The sequence below is a fragment of the Panthera leo genome, chromosome B1 (genome assembly GCF_018350215.1).
Source record: "Panthera leo isolate Ple1 chromosome B1, P.leo_Ple1_pat1.1, whole genome shotgun sequence".
NCBI classification, from domain to species: domain Eukaryota; kingdom Metazoa; phylum Chordata; class Mammalia; order Carnivora; family Felidae; genus Panthera; species Panthera leo.
This window is the reverse complement of record NC_056682.1, coordinates 162,166,901-162,191,836: the sequence shown is the minus strand read 5'-3', so window position 1 is coordinate 162,191,836 and position 24,936 is coordinate 162,166,901. Positions and strand designations below refer to the sequence as shown.

At 45.6% G+C, this 24,936-nt stretch overlaps 1 protein-coding gene across 3 annotated transcripts in view; it reads right to left on the bottom strand.

Annotated features, from left to right (window-relative positions):
- The window catches only part of LNX1 (ligand of numb-protein X 1), a 123,584-nt gene that overhangs the window by 95,702 nt on the left and 2,946 nt on the right, over positions 1-24,936 (bottom strand). For 2 of the 3 annotated variants that reach the window (XR_006201953.1, XM_042936367.1), the window contains exon 2: positions 8,987-9,472. Coding sequence is in view for 2 of the 3 variants with exons in the window: in XM_042936367.1 (XP_042792301.1) it covers positions 8,987-9,378 (392 nt within the window). In the remaining variant the exon portion in view is untranslated. Of the gene's footprint in view, positions 1-8,986; positions 9,473-14,204; positions 14,397-24,936 lie in introns of all 3 variants that reach the window. The other variant, XM_042936368.1, reaches the window with a different exon arrangement.

The window sequence follows — 24,936 nt, the reverse complement described above, 5'->3', positions numbered from 1 at the left end:
ACTGGAGGGACCCACCATGGTTGGCAAGAGGGCTCAGGCTGAGAGCAAGCAGGCTGATGCCCGGGAAAGGGACCTGCCCCTCCTGCAGGATGCCGACTGGTTCTTGGGAAGCAGCTGGTACGTTTACATCACCGGCCGGGAGCAGATGGGCTGGAAGCTGAACTGTGTTGGAAGAGGGCAGGAGCATGGCACAGTCAGACCCCGCGGTGTGGATGCGCAAATCATCAAAAGCTGTCCCACAGTCTGCTAGAGGAAGACACTGTAAGAAATCAGCATCCTTGGAACACAGCCTGGGGATCTGAGCTCCAAGTGAGTCTTCAGACATTGAGACAGACGAGGGTTAATTATGAACCAACTCCACGTCTCGATGCATATTTAGAATAGGCAGATATTTTACCTATCCCTGTCCTGACTACACTGGCAGATGTAAGCAAAGTGATGGCTTCTCCACTAATTTGGACAACTGGCCCTTTACAAGAATAGACTGCGTCGTTCTCTTTGAGAATAAAGAGCCTTGATAGACAGACGTAAGATTCTGTCCAAATGATGCACAAATTCCTGTTCCGCCACGAAAGAAGTCACTCCGTTCCTCCTCCTCCCCCGAGTGGCAGAACTAAGCTCTGATGCTAGTCGTAGGACCCTGGGCATTTCATTGAAGCTCCCGAGCCTCAGCTACGTCATCTCTGAAATGGAGCTCTATTCATGCCTTACCTGCTGGGTCCAGCAGGCGCTGGACATCATTGCTTCCAGCTTTAAGATCTGTGATTCCAGCCTATGCTATCAGTCTTCACAGGACTTCTAGCATGCCTAAGCCCCATGATGTGCCAGAAGCCCCCGGGACTCCTCTCCTTCTACCCCATCTTCAAGAAGTCTAAAATCCATGTGGACCTTGCAACTCAAGGCCTAAATCTTAACAGACACGGCTTAAAAGGATTGTTCCACTAACGCAACCAAGCAATTACAGCAAACTAGACTCGACGGGAAAGAGACCAGGGAAAAGTCTGCGGAATGAGACCAAGTGCAATGAGCTATGTAGTAAGCGGGGTTTGGCCTCAGAGAAGGTGCATTTACCTGAGGCAGGACTGAAAGAGTTTACATACGGTAGATCCTTCGAATGTACAGGCTTAACTGCTACAGTTGAGATCAGAGATAAGCAATATCAGTAAAGCAGGACCTGTATTACTTTATAGTTTTGTTGAGACTCTAATTTGAATTCAATTCCCTGTCAGTCTGGTATGCAAGAGTGAGTCAGGGCTGGTGAGAAGGAAGTACCATGAAATAGCAGTAAAACGGAAGTTAGGTTTGGCATTTAGTTCCTGGAGTCAAACAGATGACTTTGAACCCTAGCTCTGCCACATGATGGCTGTGTGACACTGGGCATGTTGTTCAACCTCTCTGAACCGCTCTATCTTCCTCTGTAAAAGAAAGACAATAACAATAGTGCTTAACTCATAGTGCTGTTATGAAGGTGGAATGAGATAATGCCTATAAAGAACAAAGGGCTCAATGAGCGTTAGCTATTGTTATAAAAATTGTTATTAATAACCACTAAGAGCAGTGAATGAGCCTTGCCGGCAGCTCAGCGCCCACCTCCCAGAGGCTTTGTTCTTCTCGTCCTTTCTTCCCTTCTGCACTATTAGGGGCATGAAATGTTACAGTCTGTTCCTGAATATGGAGTTTCACAGAGTCCTGGGACATGCTTTTCTGGAGTGCCCGGGATCTGCTGTATAGATCACAGCTCCTAAACAGCCTGGAAAATAATAAATGCTGTGGGTTTCATAGTGTGCTAGATTGTATTTCTGATAACTTTGGACATGTCAGATTGTTCCTCCAAGTCTCTATGACAAAAGAAGGATGTCTGCCCTTTTACCTCCTTGCATTTCAAGAGAATAAAATCCATTAATGGAAAGGAATGCAATATAAAAACAAAGGAATTGTTTTTTGAGGTTGTCTATGTCACTACTGCAAAAACTGCTGGTTGCCTATCCAGTATCTCACCTTCTCTTCTTCCTTTTCACGGAGCCTACATTTAGCTCACGGTGGTAATGCACGTTAGCCTGTCTCACAGATGGGTGGCCATACAACACAATACTGGCTAATGAGGCATAAGCAGAAATTACTGGGTGAGGCATCCCAGAAAGCTTTTTAAAGGAAAAGTCTCAGTATGCATATTGTCAATTTGCCCTCCCTGCCTGGTTCTTCCTAGCTGGTTATTTCTGCCTGGAACTTGGATATGATGTTGGCGATTAGGCAGCCATTTGGGAACCAAGAGGTGACAAGTTGAGGCTGAAAGCTAATCCCCAAAGCCGAAAGAGCCTGGATTATTGATGGCATCACGATAACATCATACAAATCATGGACTTCATACACCCATAGTTTCTGTTATATAAGAAAAATAAAACTTTTACAAAGTGAAACCAATGTAACTTCAATTTTCTGATACCTGCCATTAGCTACAATCCTAATACAACCCCCCGCAGATGAAATCTCACCTTCAAATGGCCATATTCTGTAGCTACCTTGCCAGTAAATAGCCCTAACCCTAATCTTTGTCCCCTTTGCCCAGCTAAGTTATCCTTAAATGTCATCTCAGATATCACCCATAAGCTCCTGTTTTCTTGTCTCTTTTCTCTTCACTAAACCAGGAACTGCTTGAAGGCAGAAGTCTACTGGTCTTGTTCTCTATTATAGTCTCACCATAGTGCCTAGAACACAATAGATGCTCAATAAATACTGAATGACATAAAATTGAACATGGTTACAGAGTCAACTTTGGGACCAACCTTTGTTGATCAGAGGCAAAGCAGCAAAACAAAACAAAAGGATCTCAGGACTTCAAACATGCCAAGAGCCACGGGAGGGGTCAAGTGTTTGTACAGAGAGATAATAAATGTCCAGGAATAAAGGAAATATGTAAAGAAGATTTCTGGGCACGAGCGCCCAGGAGAATGTTGTTTCTTTAGCAGATTGCTTGGAGCGTAATGGAAAAGCAATGGGTCCCTCAGGGAGCAATGCAGGACAATTGCCTCATTTCTTCCATGCCCGGGAGAGTGAAGAGAGCAGCTCTCAGCCAGGTAGGAGCCAGGCAACAGTTGGGTTCAAGACTAGGATGTCACTTGAAGAATGAATGTCAAAACAGTTATGGTGAATAGGTCAAGCCTGGCTGACATGACCAACGAGACTCGTAACCTCCCCATCTTTCCGTAGGGTAAGACTCCCCTAGACCTTCCCTCCAGCAGCACCATCTTCTGGACACTACAGACAGTCACTGTGTGCACGCTCCACGGGCAAACTACAGAAAAGAGCCACCTGAGAGGAGGAAAGGTCAAGAGAACCTGCAGGGTTGGTCTTTGGAGAAGAAACTCCAGGACTCTGGGTGCAAATTTAATTAAAAACGACAACAAAAGCAACAACAATAAACCCAGGGAGCCTTCAGTCAGGTGAGTCTTGGGCCAAATATGCATTTTCATGCAGGGCTGTTTTCAAAACATCCAACAATGATCTCTTTGTTCCTGCCAGTAGGGTCAGCTTTCTTATCTCCCATTGTTATTATCTTCCATAAGAAGGAAGCTAAAGGCCAGAGGCACTTATCCCGTGAAACAATTGAAACAATTCAATGTGTGTGTGTGTGTGTGTGTGTGTGTGGTTTCGACTTCTCTACTCTTAAAGGGTCATTTCCTAAGGCAGAAATCACGGTGTGTATAGATTTTTCTCTCATTCCGGGCCTGTCCTACAGTGGATCGTTGATAAATATGATGCATGCAGATGACGATATTACACAAGGAAGATGTGGTCTGGAGCCTAAGATGACACCCACCGAGCATCAAGGAAGTAACAGCTATATTCCCACACACCCCATCACTGATCCAGGTCAAGAGAGACGCAGTGGACTGGCCCCTGCATCACCTCTACCACATCCACTGTCAATGTCCTTGGTTAGGAAGGCTGTCTCTTGACTCAACATAAGCCTATATCACCCGCGGGGGAATTCTTTGCAGCAGACCCATGCGAGGGGAGTCTGCAAGCGTCTAAGAGGACAGAGGTCAACGGAATTAGCCCGAAGATTCCAGACATTAGCTCACAGGTTCGGGCTTACTCTCATGGAAGAACCCTCTCGTCTGAAGTCAGGAACAGCTGTCCAAGGAGTTACTGGTGCAGGCAACCGTGTACAACCACAGTCAATCCGAAATGTTTTGCTTAAGGATTTACATTCAACTCGGGGTCTGAAGCGGCTGGATAATAATGTTTACAAAGGACACGAATTTTGGAGAAAACAGGCAGCGTTTGTTTAAAGACATGATGCTGCCTGCCTGCATTCCTGACTCAGGTCACCTGCTAATATTAGTCGTCCTCTGGACAGGTCATGAACAGAGACCTCAGCTCGGGTGGGGGGGGGGGGAGGGGAAGTATTTGGAAGTATTTCTCTACCATATCTTCTTTTCTGGAGGGACAATGGGTGACATTCTAAATGTGACTCATTTCTGAAGAGCTTTGTGTTCAAGGAGCTAATTGAAATAAATGCCCATTTTGTAGGTAGAGAAACCTAAGTCTGGATTCGCCCATGAAGCCTGGGACTGTTAGCATACTGGGACCCGCTGGTAGGGAATGTGTGGGTCCACATCTGTCATACGGCAATCCTCAGCCAGATTTATGGTTAAGTTCTCCGTACGAGGTAGGATCTGAGCCTGCCTCGTTCATATTCATTACAACGCCACAGGCCAAATAATATTTTTTTAAAACTCATTGCATGTGAAATCTTGAAATTGAGATGCAAAATTGATAAGCAAAGCTATCTTCTAGGACCAATGGGTGAAGCAGCTACAGCCACCAACCTGGAGGTCTCCTATGGATATATAAGGAAAACATTTGCTTCCTGGTCACCTCTTGGTTTTTCCCAATTGAAGGGACTCCAGGGGCGCCTGGGTGGCTCAGCGGGTTAAGCGTCCCATTGCGGCGCAGGTCATGATCTCATGGTTTGTGAGTTTGAGCCCCGCGTGGGGCTCTGTGCTGCCAGCTCAGAGCCTGGAGCCTGCTTCCGATTCTGGTCTCCCTCTCTCTCTGCCCCTCCCTGGCTCGCACTCTGTCTGTCTGTCTCTCTCAAAAATAAATAAACATTAAAAAAATTTTAAAGTGCTCGCTTCGGCAGCACATATACTAAAAAAATTTTAAAAAAGGGGGAGGACTCCAGAGTAGTAATGACTTAATCTTAATATCCCTTCTGAGGAGAGGAAGAGATAGTCCACTAGCCCAGTTGCTGGCCCAACGCCTAACAGGGCTCCAGAGTCAAGTCCTGGATTAGCTCCAAGTTTCGAATCCTTGCCAATCAGACGGCCAGAGGGCGGGAGGGGCGGAAGTGTATATTAAGCATTTGATGACTAATATATACAACATATTTTTGGAAACGTTGGTTTCAACCTACTTAGAGAGCCGACGTGTGGGGGAAGATCAAGAACGGGTGTTGAGGCCCTCACCTCCCTCACGTGGGAGTTTTCCTCTCCCCAGGGAGCTGCAGATGGCTGCCTGTGAAAAACTCTGAGGCCTCCGTGTGAAGAGGTGATTTCAATTAGTTTTGCGTTCTTTCCTCCTGTTGTTTTCCAACTGTGCATAGCATTATCGGCCGAGGGTTCGTCCAGACCTTTTCCTGGGCTTCTTGTGGTGTGGGGGTCACACGGCCTGTGTGGGCAGGTGAAGGCCATTCCCAGTCTGGGAAGCTGAGGGGCTCCCGGAGGCCCCGTAGGACCCACCTGCCCCTTCCCAGCCCTTCTGCTGCCCCACTTCTGTTGTGAACTCACCCTCCCATCCATACGCCATCTCACCCAGTGTTTTGGGGGTACTCTTGGCCCGAAACCAGTTCTTGATGAGGAGGTGAGGAAGAGCTGCTGTGTGTTCATGTTCCTTCAAGAGACCACCTCCATTTCCTTCCTTCTCTCTCCACTCTCTTACCCCTCCCCTGTGGAGCCCCCGTGGGGAGCAGAACAAGGCCTCTCCCCACAGACGGCCGTCTCCCAATCCTCAGAACCCGGGGATATGTTACCTTAACATGGCAAAAGGGACTTTGTAGATTTGACTAACTTAAGGATCTTCAGGTGAAGAAATGATTGTAGATTATCCAACTGGGCCCAATGTAGTCGCCAAGTGTCCTTGGAAGAGGGAGGCAGGAAGGCCAAAGCCACAGAGGGAGATGTGATGATGGAAGCAGAGGAGCGAGAGGCAGACAGGCAGACAGACAGACAGAAAGAGGAGACAGGGGGAGAGAGAGAGAGGCAGAAAGCAAGCAAGCAAGCAAGCAAGCAAGAAAGAGGGAGAGAGAGGGAAAGGGAGAAAGAAAGAAAGAAAGAAAGAAAGAAAGAAAGAAAGAAAGAAAAGAAAGAAAGGAAAAGAAAGAAAGAGAGAAAGGGAGAAAGGGAGAAAGAGGGAGAGGGGTGAGAGAGAAAGGGAGAGACAGAGAGAGAGAGAGACAAAGAGATCGACAGAAAGAAAGAGACACGGAGAGAGAGAGAAAGAGACGAAAGGCAGAGACAGGCAGGCAGAGAGACTGGAAGATTCTACACTGCTGGCTTTGAAGGTAGGGAATGAGGCCACAGGTCAGGGAAGGCAGGCAGCCTCCAGAAGCTAGGCAAAAGGGAGGGGATTCTCTCCTAGAACCAGAGAGAATTGGCCCTCTCTGACCTGATGTCAGTCCAATGCACCTCTCACTGGACTTCTGGCTCTCAGAACCTTAAGATAAGACATTCGCATGGCTTGAAGCCCCTGGGTTGGTGATCACTTGTTACAGCAGCGATAGGAAACTCATACAGCTCTCAAACACAAAGGTAAGGGGTGCAAATGTCGGGAGCATGGGAATGTGATGTGTAGAGGGAGCTCTCCCCTTTCTCCACCGCTTCTCACCTCCCTCAGCCAGTATGGCCCCAGCCTTGGCCCCTGACTCTGTGCCAGCATCTGTCAGCATCTGCCTCACTTTGACCTATCCCAGACCCCTTCCCTCCAGACAGGGCCTCTCCTCCCCAGGTCAAACTTCCAGCAAAGGCCACAAATAGACCCCCGCACCCTCTTCTCCTCTGGCCACACCTCCTTCTGGGCAATGAGAAGGGCACCCTAGTTCAGATGCCAACCACAGAGGCAACAACAATAGATGGCAACAACAGAGGGTCAGAGGCAACCCGCAAACCCGAGTTAGATGTCTTTCACTCAACGTGTTGGGAAGAAAAGCGAGTTTGCTGACATAATTACCACGGAAACCAAATGCTAAGCATCACACCCAGGCCATTGCCCTGGATGCAAACTTTTTTTTTTTTAATGTTTATTTATTTTTGAGAGAGAGAGAGAGAGAGAGAGCGAGCAGGGAGGGGCAGAGAGAGAGGGAGACACAGAATCCAAAGCGGGATCCAGGAGCTGTCAGCACAGAGCCTGACACGGGGCTCGAACTCACAAACCGCGAGATCATGATCTGAGCTGAAGTCGAACGCTTAACCGACTGAGCCACCCAGGTGCCCCCCTCGATGCAAACTTCTATGTTAGAGAATCTGCCTGTCCTGAAAAACACTCAGATTCACAACCTCAAGTATGTGACCTTTAGAAAAAAACACCGGCACCTACCTCTTGCCCTCGTCATGACCAAGGAACCAAGATAAACACCAGCTTCCAAATTTCCTTGTACAAAATAATTGTGGTATTACTGTTCATCCTCCCGTAACCACCTGAAATGTTCTGAGCACCTCATTGCGGAGCAAGACCCGGGGCTGCCCTGAGGCCATCCGCACAGGAATGCCCAGGAATGTGACAATGTAAGTGGACAAAATGAGAGGCAGATAAGTGGAGTGGACCTGTTGCTCGCCACCAGCAGGGGTGGTCACACCATTGGTCTGCCACCGGTGTGTACCCTGGCTGAAAATTTAGCAGAAATTCTCCGGAAGACAGAAGTTTCCTACATTTCTCCTTAATATTCTTATTTTTTTCAATGTTTATTCATTTTTGAGAGAGAGAGAGAGAGAGAGAGAGAGAGCGTGAGCAGGGGAGGGGCAGAGAGAGAGGGAGACACAGAATGCAAAGCAGGCTCCAGGCTCTGAGCTGGCAGCACAGAGCCTGATGCAGGGCTTGAACTCACAGACCACGAGATCATGACCCGAGCCCAAGTCGGACGCTTAACCGACTGAGCCACCCAGGTGCCCCTGTACGTTTCTCCTTTTAAAAGTCAGTTGGCAATACCTCACATCTCCTTAAAGAACAGTGGGCTTTGTCAATTCCCATACAGAAGAAATCTTAAGAATCATGGACCAAACTGGGAGACATTTTTTTTCTGATGTGAAAAGGTAAGCAATGCCCATCAGGAAATCTTCTGGGGGCCATGAGCCTCAGAGAAAGCTGCTCATCAGACCTTTCCAGGATCTCTGACATTTCAGAACGCGCCCATATGAAACAAGCCAGTCCACAAAAGGACAAATATCGTACGATTCCTCTTCTCTTAGGCTCCCAGAGCAGTCAGATTCATCGAGACAGAAAGCAGCATGGTGGTCATCAGGGGCCGGACAGGAGGGAATGGCGAATCTGGGGTTAATAGGTACGGTTTTGATTCTGGAAGGTGAGCAAAGTTCTGGTAATGGATTGTGGTGATGGCTGCACAACTGTGTGAATGCACTTAAATACCACTGAACCGTACTCTTAAAACTGGTTAAAATGGCGAATGTCATGCATATGTTACCACGAGAAAACATTCCCCCCCTCCCCCCGCCCCCACCACACACACACACACCTGCACACCCCAACTCTATCACAGGCTGTTCTCTCACCCTGAACCACGGTTATAAACACCTAAAAGGTTTCCTTTGAGCGGATGCTTGCCCTGGCTGCAAAAAAAGAAGACAGAGAAACGGCATCTTGCGGAGCACCCGGCCCCAAGGACGGCCCTGCTCTTGGGAGGCAGGTGAGGCCAGCTGCCCCCGGGAGGGAGGGCGGGCGGCTCGGAGCCGGCCAACCAGGGAGGCCCTACCTTGTCTGAAAGTGCTGCTCGAGATCACAGCGCTGCAGGACCTCGGTGCAGTACTCCGGGAACGGGCAGGTCACCAGCAGCTTGTTGAGAAGCTTGTTGACCAGGATGCTGGACTTCTTGCAGTGCTGCAGCACCACAGGCTTACGATCCACGGGGCAGAAGTCCTTCTCCACCAGGAAGCTGGTGAGGCAGAGCGTGCAATAGGTGTGTCCACAGGGAGTGTCCAGAGGGTCCAGCAAAGCCTGCAGGCAGATGTGGCACACGAGGTCATCGTCCACATCTTCTGCGTAGGTGTAGAAGTGGTTTTCCTCAGGGGAGTGGGCTTGGCCACACACCACACACAGGGGTGCAGAGCTGGGGTCAGGGGGACAGGCAGGGTCTGGCTGGCTCATGGTCAACTAGGGAGACAGTATGGCAGGAAACCAGCCCAGGGCAACAGTATTTCCTCCGGAGAAAATCACGATCTTCCAGGAGCCATCCACAGACCTAAAAGAGAACAAGACAGCTGATCTTCGTTTCCATGAGACTGGAGACTAAGCAATGGACTTGACACCCTGCCGCCCGCGGGCGGGGGACTGAGCTGGGATTCAGAAGGCCAGGGCTCACTGCCCCCTCTGGTGACTGACATGACCTTGGGCAAGTGACTTGGCCTCCTTATGCCTCAGTTTACCATCCATCCTGGTGGGAATAACGTTGGCCTTTAACATCCTCGCGCTGGGTGGTAAAAACCATCGGGGACTATCCGGGAAATCCCCAGAGATATAAATTGTTAGTAAAATTAAATTAGACCATAAATTATATAGACTATAAATTAGAGATTTAGAAGTTGCTCTGTCAGATCGGGACAAGAAGAAAAACAGTGAACACTCTAATGGCTTTTTCTTATCTTTCCTCCCAACTTTCTCTAATACTCAGAGAAGGTAGGACATCAGAGCCTTCAACTCTCGTCAGAAGAACCGAGAACTGGGGAGTCTGTAGCGTTTTTACTGTGGTGAGAGCATGTTTCCCTCCATATGCATTTCATTCATTCAATCGGGCATTTGGCAGTTATGCGGGCTCTCCAGCTGTACCGCCTGGGTTCAAATCCCACCACCGCTGTGGGCCAGCCATTTAATCCATAGCTGGAAAATGAGGATAACAGTAGCCGGCCTCATAGGACTATTGTGAGGATTGCACAAGATACGCGACAGAGAGCTCTCAGCATCATATCTGGAATATAGTACATGCTCAGTCAATATTAGCTACTATTTTTTTTTTAATTTGTTGACTTTTATTCATTTTTGAGAGACGACTGGGGGAGAGGCAGAGAGAGAGAGGGAGACACAGAATCCAAAGTAGGCTCCAGGCTCTGAGCTGTCAGCACAGAGCCCTACGCCGGGCTTGAACCCACGGGGCTTGAATCACGACCCGAGCCGCGGTCTGACACTTAACCGACTCAGCCACCCAGGTGCCCCAATATTAGTTACTATTTTTACATGCATTTGTTACTGCATTCATTCCAGTCTAGCTCCCTTGACCTAGAAATTGAAAGCTATAGTTCCTACAAGGGGTCTTTTTGTTTCATTTTAACAGTACTCTTTTATTTAATCATATATATATTTCAAAGCAGAATACTATCACACTATGGATTTTCCTCTCGTATAGGTGTCTAAATGATGGAGTTTTTAACGTTCCCGATTAACATCTAGGATGTCTCTTGGAATCATTCCATAAATGTTTTTTGAGCGCCAGCTCTGAGCTAGGTAGTAAGCTGGGTGTGGAGGAGACCTTCAAGAGAGCTTTAAAAACACACTGCTGCTCTCGTGGGGTCACCAGTCCAGGGGACACAGACGGCACAAGTAACCGGAAGTGTGCGCGAGGTGACCCTGGGTCATCTCTCATGAGAATTAAGAACCCCATGGGGTCCCCTTGTGGTTCAGTGAATGAAGCGTCTGAGTCTTGATCTCAGGGTCCTGAGTTCAGGCCCCGCGTTGGGCTCTGCGCTGGCCGTGAAGCCTACTTAAAAATCGGGGCGCCTGGGTGGCTCAGTCGGTTAAGCGGCCGGCTTCGGCTCAGGTCATGATCTCACGGTCCGTGAGTTCGAGCCCCGCGTCGGGCTCTGTGCTGACAGCTCAGAGCCTGGAGCCTGTTTCAGATTCTGTGTCTCCCTCTCTCTGACCCTCCCCCGTTCATGCTTTGTCTCTCTCTGTCTCAAAAATAAATAAACTTAAAAAAAAAATAAAATAAATAAAAAAAAATAAAAAATAAAAATAAAAATCCTGCACCCTCCCCCAACCCCCTTCAACATTCTTCATTTTGGGAAGTAAACGAAAAGACATCAAGCGTTCCACAAGACATAAAGACACATGAGTAACCTAACAGGAAACTAGCTGCATTTGGAAATATGGCACACCAGAGTCATAAACTGTGTTGTATCTTTTTTCTTTTCCAAATTAAGTCCAAGGTTGTTTGTAGGAGTACAGCCTTATCTCCAAAAGAAAATACATGGACTTCAAGCTTTCAGTGGGTCAGCTTCGTGTTTACATTTCTGTCCTGTGCTAATGTGCCTGAAAGAACACTCTGGTCAGAAGGTTGAAATAAAATGCCCTGAATGTGAAAACACTTAGATCATAGCATTTGATTTAGCATCAAAAGAGAACACAGAAGACTAAGGTAGAGAGTGCAGAAGGGGGTGAAGTGGTTTCTAGTCAAATTTCATGGAAACATACACAGTTGCTATTCGTCCTCAGGCTGATAGAAGGTACTGGAACCACACAGGAAATGCTTTAAGTGGCATGAAAAACAGTCCAAAAATAAACATGAAAACGGAAACGGGCCACCCGAAAGATTATCATCCACTAGAGGAAAAAAAAAAAAAGTTCACATATTTTGAACTTTGACAAGAGTTTTGTCAAATCTTCCCACGTGTTTGGGTCCTCTCCATTCCTCCTCCCTGTGCTATACTGAAAAGTGATAGGAATGCAGCTGTCGCTCTGGTCTTACCACTGAAAAAACAGCTTCCCATTTCTGGGCCATGCCTTTATGGGTGAAATGGTGTGACTGGACCAGATGTTTGGTTTTCAGACTGTGTTCTAGAAAGTGGCAGGTGCCTGAGAGCCTTCCATGGGAGGGACGGAAGGAAGGCAGGTGGGGTAGAGATTTGCCCACTTCTCCACCCCACCCAGTCCCAGCTCCATTTTTATGTCTCTGACACATCAATTTCCTTATTGGTAGAAGAGCCCTAGCTTAAAAACAAAAAAACAAAAACAAAAAAAAAGCAAGCCACCAGATCGATACTATAAAATCTCTTTCAGAAACAGAGTTTCAGCACAGAGGATTCTGTGCTAATAAAGCAGAGGGTTTTGCTTTGTTTTGGGCAGTTGGCTTTTGGGAGAATCTTTTTTTCTTTGCTTTCTGACAAGTTTTGAGCATTTACCATGTGCCCGGCACTGTACTTGGTGGCCTTATATACAGTATGTTATTTAATCCACACAAATCCCCAGGGTTGTTCGGTTTTGTTCGTTTTCATTTAAAAAAAAATTCTGTTTTAGTGTTTATTTTTGACAGAGAGAGAGACACAGAGCATGAGCAGGGGAGGGGCAGAGAGAGAGGGAGACACAGAATCTGAAGCAGGTGCCAGGCTCCAAGCTGTCAGCACAGAGCCCGACGCAGAGCTTGAACTCACAGACCGCAAGAGCATGACCAGAGCCGTAGTCTGATGCTGGACTGACTGAGCCACCCAGGTGCCCTTTGTTTGTTTTCATTTAACAGATGAGGAAGCTGAAGTGTGTGACATGTAAGTAACTTGCCAGTTACACCAAAAAAGAAACAAACCAAGAAATGGTGCTGATTCTAGTTTCTGTTCCTATTTTGCTACATTGTGGCCACGCATCTCCCCCCAGCCCCATCATCATGACTTCCTTGGAATGCAACTAAGCAAATAGAAGAGCCCCAGGAAATTGGGTTTAAAAATCTCTTTAGGACCATTGCGAATAGGTTTTTCCAAGGCTCTGATTAAAAATATTCTTTGACTTTACTGAGTGCCAAAATGGTGGACACTAAATGAATGGAACAGGTAAACAAAACCGGCAAGGTTCTAGCTCCAGCCCCAATTCTTTTTTCTTTCCTTTCCTGTTTTTCTGAGAGAAATTTGAATTCCCTGGCACTTGCCCATACGAGTACACCAGATCCTTAACATAATATTAGCGTAAACACTGCTGTTGGTATTTTCCAACTTTGCTTTAGACTAAATAAAGCCTATATGAATAGACACAGATTATGAGATAATTGGCCAAAAAAAGCAAAAAAGCAGTCTGGGCTCTAAAGAAAGAACTAGGTAGGCTTTTAAAAATGTGACTAATGGGGTGCTTGGATGGTTCAGTTGGTCAAGTGTCCCGTTCGTGGTTTCGGCTCAGGTCATGATCTCACGGTTCATGGGTTTGAGCCTCACCTTGGGCTCTGAGCCGATGGTGCAGAGCCTGCCGGGGATTTTTCTGTCCTCTCTCCCTCTATCTTCCCCTCCCCTGTCCCCTCTTTCTCTTTCTCTCTCAAAAATAAATACACTTAAAAAAAAAAAAAAGAAAAATTATGATTAATGGGCACCTGGGTGGCTCAGTTGGTTGAGTGTCTGACTCTTGGTTTTGGCTCAGGTCATAATCTCATGGCTTCATGGGTTCAAGCCCTGCCTTGGGCTCTGAGCTGACAGTGTGGAGCCTGCTTGGGATCCTCTCTCTCACCCTCTGTCTCTGCCCCTCCCCCACTTGTGCTGCCCCCGTCTCTCTCAAAATAGACTTAAACAAATTTTTAAAAATAAAAAAATACCATGAACATTATTTATGCAAGGTTTCTTGTTTCCAGTTTACATCTTATAAACCTGTATGATGTATCATGTTTTTAAGACATGAACTGAGAAGAAATGATCAAAGATCATTAAGGCTTGAAAGGTAAACGATTTTTCCTTCCAAATGTCAGCGAGAGGGCTTGTTAGCTGAGTCCATCTGTTATCGAGTGTACCAGCCCTCGGCACTTCTGGCCCTGGCGTTTTTGCAGTTTGGAGAAAGAGAAGGGAAGTAGATTTCCTCCTTGGGTGTATATGGGGGGCTGGGTAGGAGTGGGGATGAAAATCTTACACTTCCTCAGTAGACCCCTATGGTGGCTTAGGAACCATCTTTTCTGTCTTTCCTGTGATTTGGGGTGCAATAGAGGCCCAAGATGACTTTTAGACATACAGGTGGCCTACCAACGCAGTGGTGAAAAGTGCCAGGAAAACTCAAAATCTCCATCTCTCTCCTTAATCCCTGCTTCCTTTCTTCCGCCACTTTGTGGTCATGCCCGACACTTGTACAGAAGTTCTTCGACCTAACTTTCAAATTCTAAAACTTCGGTGGCTGACAACAGAGATGCATTCCAGAGCAAAGTGAGTCGGCGCTGTCTGCAAGCAAAGAAGGTCGTTAGAGGTCATATGTATACGGTCACCTGCACTAAAAATCCAATAGTCTTAAGAACAGCCCTTGGGGTACAACCTGTTTGGAAACGGAAAATTGTCTGCATGAAATAACCTACCAGAACAATGGAGTCCCTGGTGTGCTACTATTCTGCTAATTCTCCTTTAAATGCACGCTGGCTTTATAAAAGGTGGTTACCCAAGGTGACCTTGATAAACCATATACTGCACTGGAAAGGCAATGGATAACCATATCCCTTGGCAGGCTGCGCTGACAATGTCACAGTTTCTTCTCACTCCAAGGACAAGACTTGACTCCAGAGCTTCTCCTGGATGGCTGCATGAGTCACACTTTTACAACAATAGTAATGGGACTTCATATTATCAAAAAGAATTCATCTTATAGTCCATGGCAGCGTGCCCCACATCGGGACCTTAACCTTGAGAAAGACGAAACATTGAGCCATAGATTCTTGGTGTTGAAAGGGAGCCTTGAGAGAAGCTCCCTAAATGAAACAGGCCTTTATTACCTTATAAAATAGATCATCCTGCTTTGGAGAGCTCTAACTACTAGGGGGGACAGTCCATATACAGAGCAAAAATTCGCCTCTCTAAAAAGAAAAAAAAAATCCCTCTCTAGAACTCACCAACCCCTCCATGGGTGCCAGATGTATCCCGGGAGCTACTTAGAATATATCAAATTCCTTAAGTCCTTTAATTGTTGGATGACACCTTTTTCCTCCCCCGGGGCCAGCGGCCTTGGGCTATGTGGCATTCCTTCAAGTTTCCATATACTCTGCGAAGCTGACCATCCTCTGCAACTTTCCAGATTATTCAGTGTCCCTCCTACGAGGTATGGGTAGAATGAGCCCCCAAACTCTAGGATATAGTGGAATGGAGTAACGGCACTCAGAGCCTAGGACTGTGTCTGCTTTCTTGGTGGCAGTAGAAGGCCATTGCTGTCATTGCTGATCTGCCCTGCTGCAAGACTGAGACACCGCCCTGAGGCCTGGAGAAAGCTATTAGCAATTCTTGAGCACCGAGAAGGAAAAAAAAAAAAAAAAAAATCCAGGGTAATAAAGTATAAAAGTAGCAGCTAGGGACACAGTTTAGAAAATGCAAAGATATTTAGTGGTATTAGGTGGATTTATATAAACAGAAATTCCTCCGTGGCTAAACAGTTTGGTATTGGAATCCTCAGTGTATAACCCAATCCCAAGAATGAGTGGTATTTGAGGTTTGGGAGTCTCCCATTTGTTTATAAGCATTCCTATATTTTGATAAATGGTGATCTAGAATGTACTGACAAAATGAACACGAGAAAAGAGACATGGAAACCATTTAAACAAATGGCAAATCGGAGACAATTTTTTTTTCCCATCCAGAACACAACATCGATTAACTGTCACTGATATTCAGTAATAAATGAAAAAGTTAAAAAAGCGACAGGCCATGGGCAGCCAATGGAAGGGCCATGAGATGAACTGAAAGTCCTAAAGCTCTGGATGATCCTCAGAAAGGAAAGAAAGGAAGGAAGGAAGGAAGGAAGGAAGGAAGGAAGGAAGGAAGAAGAAAGGAAGGAAGAAAGAAGAAAGGAAAGAGAAGAGAAGAGAGAAAAGAAAAGAAAAGAAAAGAGAAAAGAAAAGCGAAAAGAACTTCTGGTGCACAAGTACCAGAAAAGGAAAAGTGTCTGAGGTGGTGTCCTAGTCACCTGGCACCGTTAGCTGAGCAGTCACTGAGGGCTCATACAAAGGAGGAAGATTTCAAACAAGAAGAAAAAAGTGTAATCTGAAGCCAGGCCCCAAAATGATCACTGGATGACTGGATCCCGAAAGAGCACTGTTTCGAGTGCCTATCAGTCAAGTGACACAAACAGTCTCTCCAGCAAGGCCACCACCACTATGTAAACAGCGTGGGGCTCTGCCTTACCCTCGCTGTGTTTGCTTCCTAATTTTTGCTGGCTTATTTCATGTTTTTTTCAAAATCTCCTAATCCCTTCCCCGAACCCTAATGTTTTACACAAACACATAAAGACTGAGGGGGCGCCTGGGGGGCTTGGTTGGTTAAGCATCTGACTTTGGCCTAGGTCATGATCTCACTGTTCCCGAGTTCGAGCCCCGCGTTGGGCTCTGTGCCGACAGCTCAGAGCCTGGAGACTGCTTCAGATTCTGTGTCTCCCTCTTTCTGTGCCCCTCCCCCGCTCACGCACGCTCTCGCTCTCTCTCTCAAAATAAATAAAAATTAAAAAAAAAAACACATAAGGACTGAGAACCCCTATACCAGATGATTTCTGAAGTAACTTTTAGGTTCTAGAAACTGAGCTGAAGGTGTTTCATCGTTGATGATGCTTTGCAATTTGGATGAAGCTATGCAGGCTGGTTCAGAACTTGGTTCACACTGGTCACTGAGGCCACACCTCAGCACAGAGATCACAGTCATTCAGGAACCTCATCCTGGACTGTGGACACCAGAAATAAACTCATGTGGGAATCAAATGGAATAGTGCTGGTAAATTCTTCACGTCGATGGCCTCATTCTCTTTCTAAACAATTATCTGTGGGCGTATTTGTCTAACCATTGCCCTGGCACTGGCTGGAACTCCTAAATTAGATTATTGGAGGGAAAGCAATTGTCAAAGTTAGGGCAAGCTCTTTGTCTATTAAACAAAGTACATTTATAATTACACTTTATAGATAAACTGTGTGCAACTTGGAGATAGCAATAACGTGCCATCAATTTTTTTATAAATACCAACTGTGAACTAAGAGGATGGACGAATGCTCCGTGGGCTATTCCTTAGCTTACAGACACATCAGTAATAGGGAGGAATTAAGTGCTTTAGTGACCTGAATTAAAACGGTCACACATGAAATAAAAACTGTCTTTTAACTTACGAGGGTTTGAAGTGGGGGCTGAGGAGGCAGGGGAGTCATATACCTTGCAGAGGAAAAGGAGAGAGAACACAAAGAAGGCAGGTGCTTATGGACTGTTGCAAAGGTCAGGGTTGGTTCTGAATCTACTTAATATCTAAATCAACGATCCCCAAGAGGGAGCAAGCAATTCATTAATTGGATCACTGAAAGATACTTGCCACTGAAAGATAGTGTTGCCACCACTAGAAAGGACAAATATATAAAGTGGTCTTTAAAGAGGTCGAAATATCTTCAGGAAATTAAAGGAGAATTGAACTAAAAGGAGACCATGTCTGGAGTCAATGACTGAGAATGTAGATAGTCAGGAAGTGGGAAGAACAAGAAAAGCAGTTAAGTGAAAAGCGTCCCAAGTGGCTAGCCAATCAGATACAAGTTCTAGAAGCCCAGGGAAGATTTTTACAAGCTGGTTGGAGAAGAGCTTTGTCTCCCTTGACTAAAGATTTACTGTTTTTCCCCTGGGTGTCATGGCACCCCTTTCATACTTGGGTTTCTTTGTAAGAACTCTGTCCCAGAAAAGATGTCCTTTCGTTTCCTGGTCTATCAACATGGTGAGATGGAGCTGACCCCCTGCCAACAACAAAAATGAAGGCAGAGTATTTTGTGTTAACCAAGGGTTCTGTTCATGCAAAGAAGCGCCATAGGATCCTGGGAAGAGATAATTTCAGAGGAGAAATGTGGGGAAGCAAGCTGACATTCTTCCACCCAAGGCTGAAAAACATATTCGGGATTTTTTTTAAAACAGATAACCATGGGGCGCCTGGGTGGCTCAGTCGGTTGGGCGTCCGACTTCGGCTCAGGTCACGATCTCGCGGTCTGTGAGTTTGAGCCCCGCGTCGGGCTCTGTGCTGACAGCTCAGAGCCTGGAGCCTGTTTCAATTCTGTGTCTCCCTCTCTCTGACCCTCCCCCGTTCATGCTCTGTCTCTCTCTGTGTCAAAAATAAATAAACGTTAAAAAAAAAAAAAATTAAAACAGATAACCAAGTTTTACAGAGTGAAAGACAAGGTGAAGGAAGATATTTGAATTCTCACCATTGTTTCTGCTGTTTTTCAATTCTATGTATGTTCGTTGATCACCTATTATATGCCTGGCATTTGTCTTAGATTCTGGGGGAGCTCCCACTGTGGTAGGGTTCCCCTCCCTAAGGAAAGCAAAAGGAAAAAACACCTCAAGGCCACCTGGTTATACACGTATGTGACAACATCCCTCAGGACCCTGTGTCATGCGACCAGTTAATCAGACTACATGTTTGTATGTTACCATTATGGGAGACAAAGAAACAGAAAATATATAAAAAACTATGCCATGTGGCGTTCAGGGCTCAGTTCTTCGGGCACGAACCCAATGGAGCGGTGCCGGCAGGAATAAAGTTGTTTCCTGGAAAGAAAAGCCTCAGCGTCCCGACTCTCTGTGGGAGAATCCTGCTACACCATAGGGAATTCAATGTTATCCTCAGCGAGTGTAAGTCTAATTAGAAAAATGGAGCTTACATATAGAAGAAAAATTCAAAAGCACTGCAAAAAAAGAACATATTGAGTATGGCAAGGGGTATGATCCCCCCCCAAATAGGAGCCAGGGACAAGTTTTGGAGACAAAGAGACAAGAGAACAGTATAATGTGACCCGGAATGGCCAGGAAAGTTCATGGAATAGTTGGGCCTCAGGGCACATCATCAAAGCTTCATGGTATATGGACAAGTGGGAGGAAATCAAGGTAGGGGAAGAACGTGAGCAAATCCCCCAGTCGAGGAAGAGAAATACACATGCTAGTGTTTGGTCACATGATGATCTGTCTCTGAGATTTTAGAATTACCTTTGAAGAAATCACAGGACTTTGAGTTGGGTAAGAATCTTAGCTTCTCCCCAAGTATAGGAATCCTCTTTACAACGTGGCTGTGAGCTGGCCTACCAGCTTCTGCCCGAAACACCTACAGTGATGGGGAGCTCATCAGCTTCCCAACAGCCGATTGCTTTCCTTTTGTTACCTTGACCTTGCCGTGTGACACAGATCACAGTCACTCCCTCTAAACATGGCAGCCACCCCGAATTAAAGAGAGGATGGGTGGTTTCTCTCCTGTCTCCTTTTTGTCTCTGGTTCTTTCCGTTGTCTTCCTGGGGGGTCGACCCAGGGTAAAGGGTCTGCCCAGGGTACTCGCTAGTTTGTTAAAGTCCCTTTGAAAACATGACAGCGGGAAGTGGACACTTATCCAGTTGTGGTTTAGTGGTTCAGTGGAGCGGTTGTTTCTTAACCAGGATACTACTTGTCTTTAAAAGCAATGGAGGACAGCCGTTGCTGATTTGCTTTTGTAGATACATCAGGCTATTGACCAAAAACACTCAATAGGTCTTTAAAACATAAAACACTACTGTGCCTTGAACGTAGAAATAAATGGTGGTAAGTGGTGTCAATTCTAACTCTCCTTACCTATTTAATGACCAATATTTCAGCCTCCACACAGACAGGGAATCACTCCATGAGTAGTGGGAGGAGCCTGCATATGTAAGTGCCAGTTAGGGGGTATAGCAGGTAGAATGATGGCTCCCCCCCCCCAAAAGATATGGCCCTGTCCTAACCTGCAAAAGCTTTGAATATGACTTTAATTAAATAAAGGTCTTTGAAGATGTCATTAAGTTAAGAACCTTGAGATGAGATCATCCTGGATTATCTAAATTACCTTAAATCCTATGACAAGTGTCTTCATAAGACACAGATGAAGAGAACACACACAGGAGACGGTGATAGGAAGACAGAGGCAGAGATCACGGTTATGCAGCCACAGGCCTTGGAATGCCTGGAGGTACCAGAAGCTGGAAGAAGCAAGGGAGGATTCTTCCCTGAAGCCTTTTGAGGAAGTGAGTTTCTGCCAATACCTTCATTTCAAACTTCTGAATGCAGAAATGCAAGAGAATAAATTTTGTTGTTTTAAGCCACCGGGTTTATGGTGATTTGTTACAGCAGCCTTGGGAAAGTAACCCAGAAGGCTATGTATTTCTAGGGGCATTCTCCCAGGACTGAGGGAAATATCCCCAAAGATCCACACCAACACTTCTCTCTGTAGCTTAAGGAAATGGAAAATAGGCTGGGATGGCAGCCATTTAGACTGCTCCATTCTTTTTTCTTTTTTCTTAACGTTTATTTATTATTGAGAGAGAGAGAGACAGAGTGAGATCAGGGGAGGGGCAGAGGGAGAGGGAGACACAGAATCTGAAGCAGGCTCCAGGCTCTGAGCTGTCAGCACTGAGCCCATCGCGGGGCTCGAACTCACGAAACGTGAGATCATGACCTGAGCTGAAGTCAGATGCTCAACTGACTGAGCCACCCGGACGCCCCTAGACCGCTCTGTGCTTAGGGATGGCAGTTCTGCCCTAGTATAAAAATGTAACAACTTCTTTCAATCCACTACTAAGCTGGAATACTGATGTCTTCTGCGATGACAATTACACCAAATTTGCCAGGGCCCCAAGACTACAGATGGAATAGCTGAGTTTGTGTGTGTTGTAGAAAACATAGTACACACATAACAACAATACTTAATGAGGAGTTTGAAAACACGAGGTGACTCATGTATTAACGCAGGAGCCAAAACGTGCAGCGTTCTAGTCAAAAAAGGCCACGTGACTGACAAACGCAGTCATAAGCCAGCTATGCAAATCATCTCCCAGATAGCAATGGCATGTTTCCACCTCACCATCATGCAGTGCTGTTGCCATGCGCTGTGCCAAGAGGCTATTAAAGAAAATTCTTGGAGAGTTTCCATTCTGCTGTTGGTGAAGTCTTTTGTGTGCCTGTGACAAACGCATCAAACATAAGAAGCAAATAAGAGTCACTGGAAAATCATGGTGGAATTTGAATCCACACATTCCAAGGCACAAATGAATGATGTAAAAAACAAAACAGAACAATAACAACAACAACAACAACAACATCCCTGGTTAACTGGGACAGTACCTACTGCCACGGTTAAAAGTGTACTGGTTAACCTACTATGTCAAAGAGCATGGCTCCCACGAGCAAGCGCCTTTCTTTTAGAAAGGCAGAGGAAGAAGATCAGGGATGAAAAGGATAGAAATGAAGGGATTCTCATAAAAACTACAAATCTCAAATCTGGAGGCCATCTTGTCTACTCCCTACCTGAAGCAGGATTCGCTTCTTCCCCCTCCTTTTTAGAATACGGTAGAAAATACAACATAATCATTATTACTACGTAATGAGTAGTTCACTAGATGCAAGATACTGTGCTGGGTGCTTTACATGTATTTTCTCACTTAATTGTTGGAGTAATGCTACGAGATCAACGATAACCTTCACTTTAGAGATGAATATAGGATCTGCTGAAGAAACACGAATTCTCTCTGGTATTCATTCATTCTTTTAGCAACACACACCAGGCACATATAAATATGCCAAGTAAACAAATGCACCAAAAAACGATCACCATCAGTGACGGAGATCTCAGTACCCCAAAAGGCAACCTCCTGGATTTTTGGACAGCTCTAATTCTTAAGAAAATTCTTTCTTATATTGATGAGCTGTGTGTCTCCAGATAACTAAGCAATAGGTCACTATGGTGTCATTGTTCACTCGGAACAAAATGAGATTAGAGGAAATGGTGAATGTAAGAGGTTCACAGGAGGCGACCAACATTTTCTGTTTCTGATTTCAGCTAAGTGCACGTTTTATACTTACCAACTTGCATGGTTTTCATGTTGACCCTTAGTCCCTGGGGAGAGCAGATAGCTAAATCCCATTAACCCAGGAAGAGAGATGTGGTCTTCCTTCCAGATAGTTTTGAAAAGCCCTTGATAGTTTAGAGGCACTGTCAGAGGACCATAAATATGCCACCCACATAAAAGTGAGTCTACACGATGCCAGCACGTAAATATCAGGCATAGTTCTGTGTCATCACCAGGAGATCCGTGAATAGATGAGCTCCATGAATACTGACGTGATGAGGCAGACACATTTCAGAGCCTCCCTTGTACGTGCTCTCTTGGCAGGCATTTTACATGGCCTTTCAAGAAGTCAGAATCCCAGCAGACCCTATTTTCTGCACTCCAGGTGAGGAATTCACATCCAGTAGGGAGACACCAGAGGCCAGGAAGCTAGGAATCACTGCTCCAGGAGAATCCATTGTTTATTTACCTCACAGAGTCCTACTGCCACAGGTCTGCAAAAGACCAGGCATTTCAACGGGCAGCCACCCTACCCTGGAGCTCCAAGATAAACAAGATAATCTTTGTTAACAGGTTTTCTTTCCAAACCTTCGGGGAGGGAGGGGGCTTTCGGGAAATCTGTTTTTCTCAAAGAGCCTTTGGCCCTCAACTTACTACTGTTTCCAACGTTATTATGTCCAAACTGTAGCACGACCCAAGAAGTCTAACTTTAGCCAACATAATAATTGTTTTCCACACGGGCACACCTGGGAGACAGTGTGGGTTCCGTTCCAGACCACCACAAAAAAGCGAGTATCGCAATAAAGCAAATATTGTAATAAAGCGAGTCAAATGAATTTTTTGGTTTCCCAGTGCATATAGGAGTTATGTTTGCACTACACCACAGTCTATTAAGTGTGCAATAGCATTATGTCTAAAAAAAAAAAAAAATGATGTATATACCTTAATTTAAAAATACTTTATTGCTAGGGGCTCCTGGGTGGCTCAGTCAGTTAAGCTTCTGACTCTTGATTTCTGCTCAGGTCGTGATCTCACGGTTTGTGGGATCGAGCCCCACGTGGGGCTCTGCACTGACATTGTGGAGCCTGCTCCGTATTCTCTCTCCCTTTCTCTCTGCCCCTCCCCCACTCACGCTTGCATGCACCTGTGCTCTCCCTCTCTCTCTCAAAATAAAAAACTTTACTGCTAAATAATGCTGTCATCTGAGCTTCCAGTGAGTCGTAATCATTGATCACAGATCACCATAACAAATCCGATAGTGATGAAAAGTCTGAAATACTGTGAGAATTACCAAAATGTGACACAGCAACATGAAGGGAATAAATGCTGTTGGAAAAACGGCACCGAAAAACTTGCTGGAGGGAGGCTTGCCACGACCCTGTAATTTGTAAAAAATGCAATATCTGCAAAATGCAATAAAGCTAAGTATGCCTGTGTATCATATAACAAGAGATATATGCCTGTGTATAATATAACAAGAGAGATATGCCTGTGTATCATATAACAAGAGATATATGCCCGTGTATAACAAGAGATATAGGCCTGTATATAATATAACAAGAGATATATGCCCGTGTATAACAAGAGATATAGGCCTGTATATAACAAGAGATATATGCCCGTGTATAACAAGAGATATAGGCCTGTATATAACAAGAGATATATGCCCGTGTATAACAAGAGATATAGGCTTGTATATAATATAACAAGAGATATATGCCTGTGTATAACAAGAGATATATGCCTGTGTATAATATAACAAGAGATATAGGCCTGTATATAATATAACAAGAGATATATGCCTGTGTATAATATAACAAGAGATATATGCCTGTAATAATAGAACAAGAGTTACCATTTATTGGGCACCTGCTATATTATACATCAGGCATTTTACACGAAACCATGTCAGTTATTCTTCACAATAGCATGGGGTTTGGTACATAAGACAAAGAGGTACTGAGTGCCTAGTAATTACTTGGTGGAACCAGGCCTCGAACCCAGATCTGATTCTACTTTCCTTTTAAAAAACAGTATTCAGGGGAGGGGGTTGTCTGGGTGGCTCAGTCCATTAAGCGTCCAACTCTTGATTTTGGCTCAGGTCATGATCTCACAGTTCATGAACTCGAGTTCTGCCTTGGGCCCTGGGCTGACAGTGCAGTCTGCTTGGCATTCTCGCTCTCACTCCTTCTCTCTCCCTTTCTTCTCTTTCTCTCAAAATAAATAAATAAACTGAAAAAATTAAAAAAAAAAAACCCACTACTAGCAATAGCTCACATTGTGCAGGTAGAATTCCAAGAGTTTACACATTTCAGTTGTTTCTTCTTCATAAGAAGCCTATTTTCCAGCTGAGGTAAAGCGGGGTTAAATAACCTGTCCCAGCCCCCCCCCCCCCCCCCAGCCGGCTAGTATAAGGTAGAGCTGGGTTTTGAACCCAGGCAACCTGATGGCAGAGGCCAAACCACTATTCTAAAGCAGTAGCTCTGTTCCACCAAGAACTACCCAAGAGGAGCATTTCCCGGTGAGGCATCACCCACTCCCCTGCAGTCGGTCTGATTTACCGAGGTATGCTGCCCCCCTAGCTTCTGCTAGAGGACCCGGCCACTCGTGAGGTATACTATGTTAGCATCCCTTTTTGGGGAAAGGTAAATAAGGAAACTGATGGGCAGGGAAGTTGAGGCTTTCCCCCAGGATCCCAGAAGCACACCAGTAGTAAGGTCAAGGTTATGAACCCGTCCTCCATCCGCTAGGCGGTTACCTTGCTCGTGAATGAAGAAAACCTGCCTTAGCTTTTCAGGATAGGGTGAGATCTAGAGAAGGCCCGGGAGCCTCTTAAGCAATGACTAAAGGTCATCGAAGGGTACAGGATAATCCATTAGTGAGGCAATCATATCCAAGGGATCCCCAAGCCCCCTTCCCCAGGG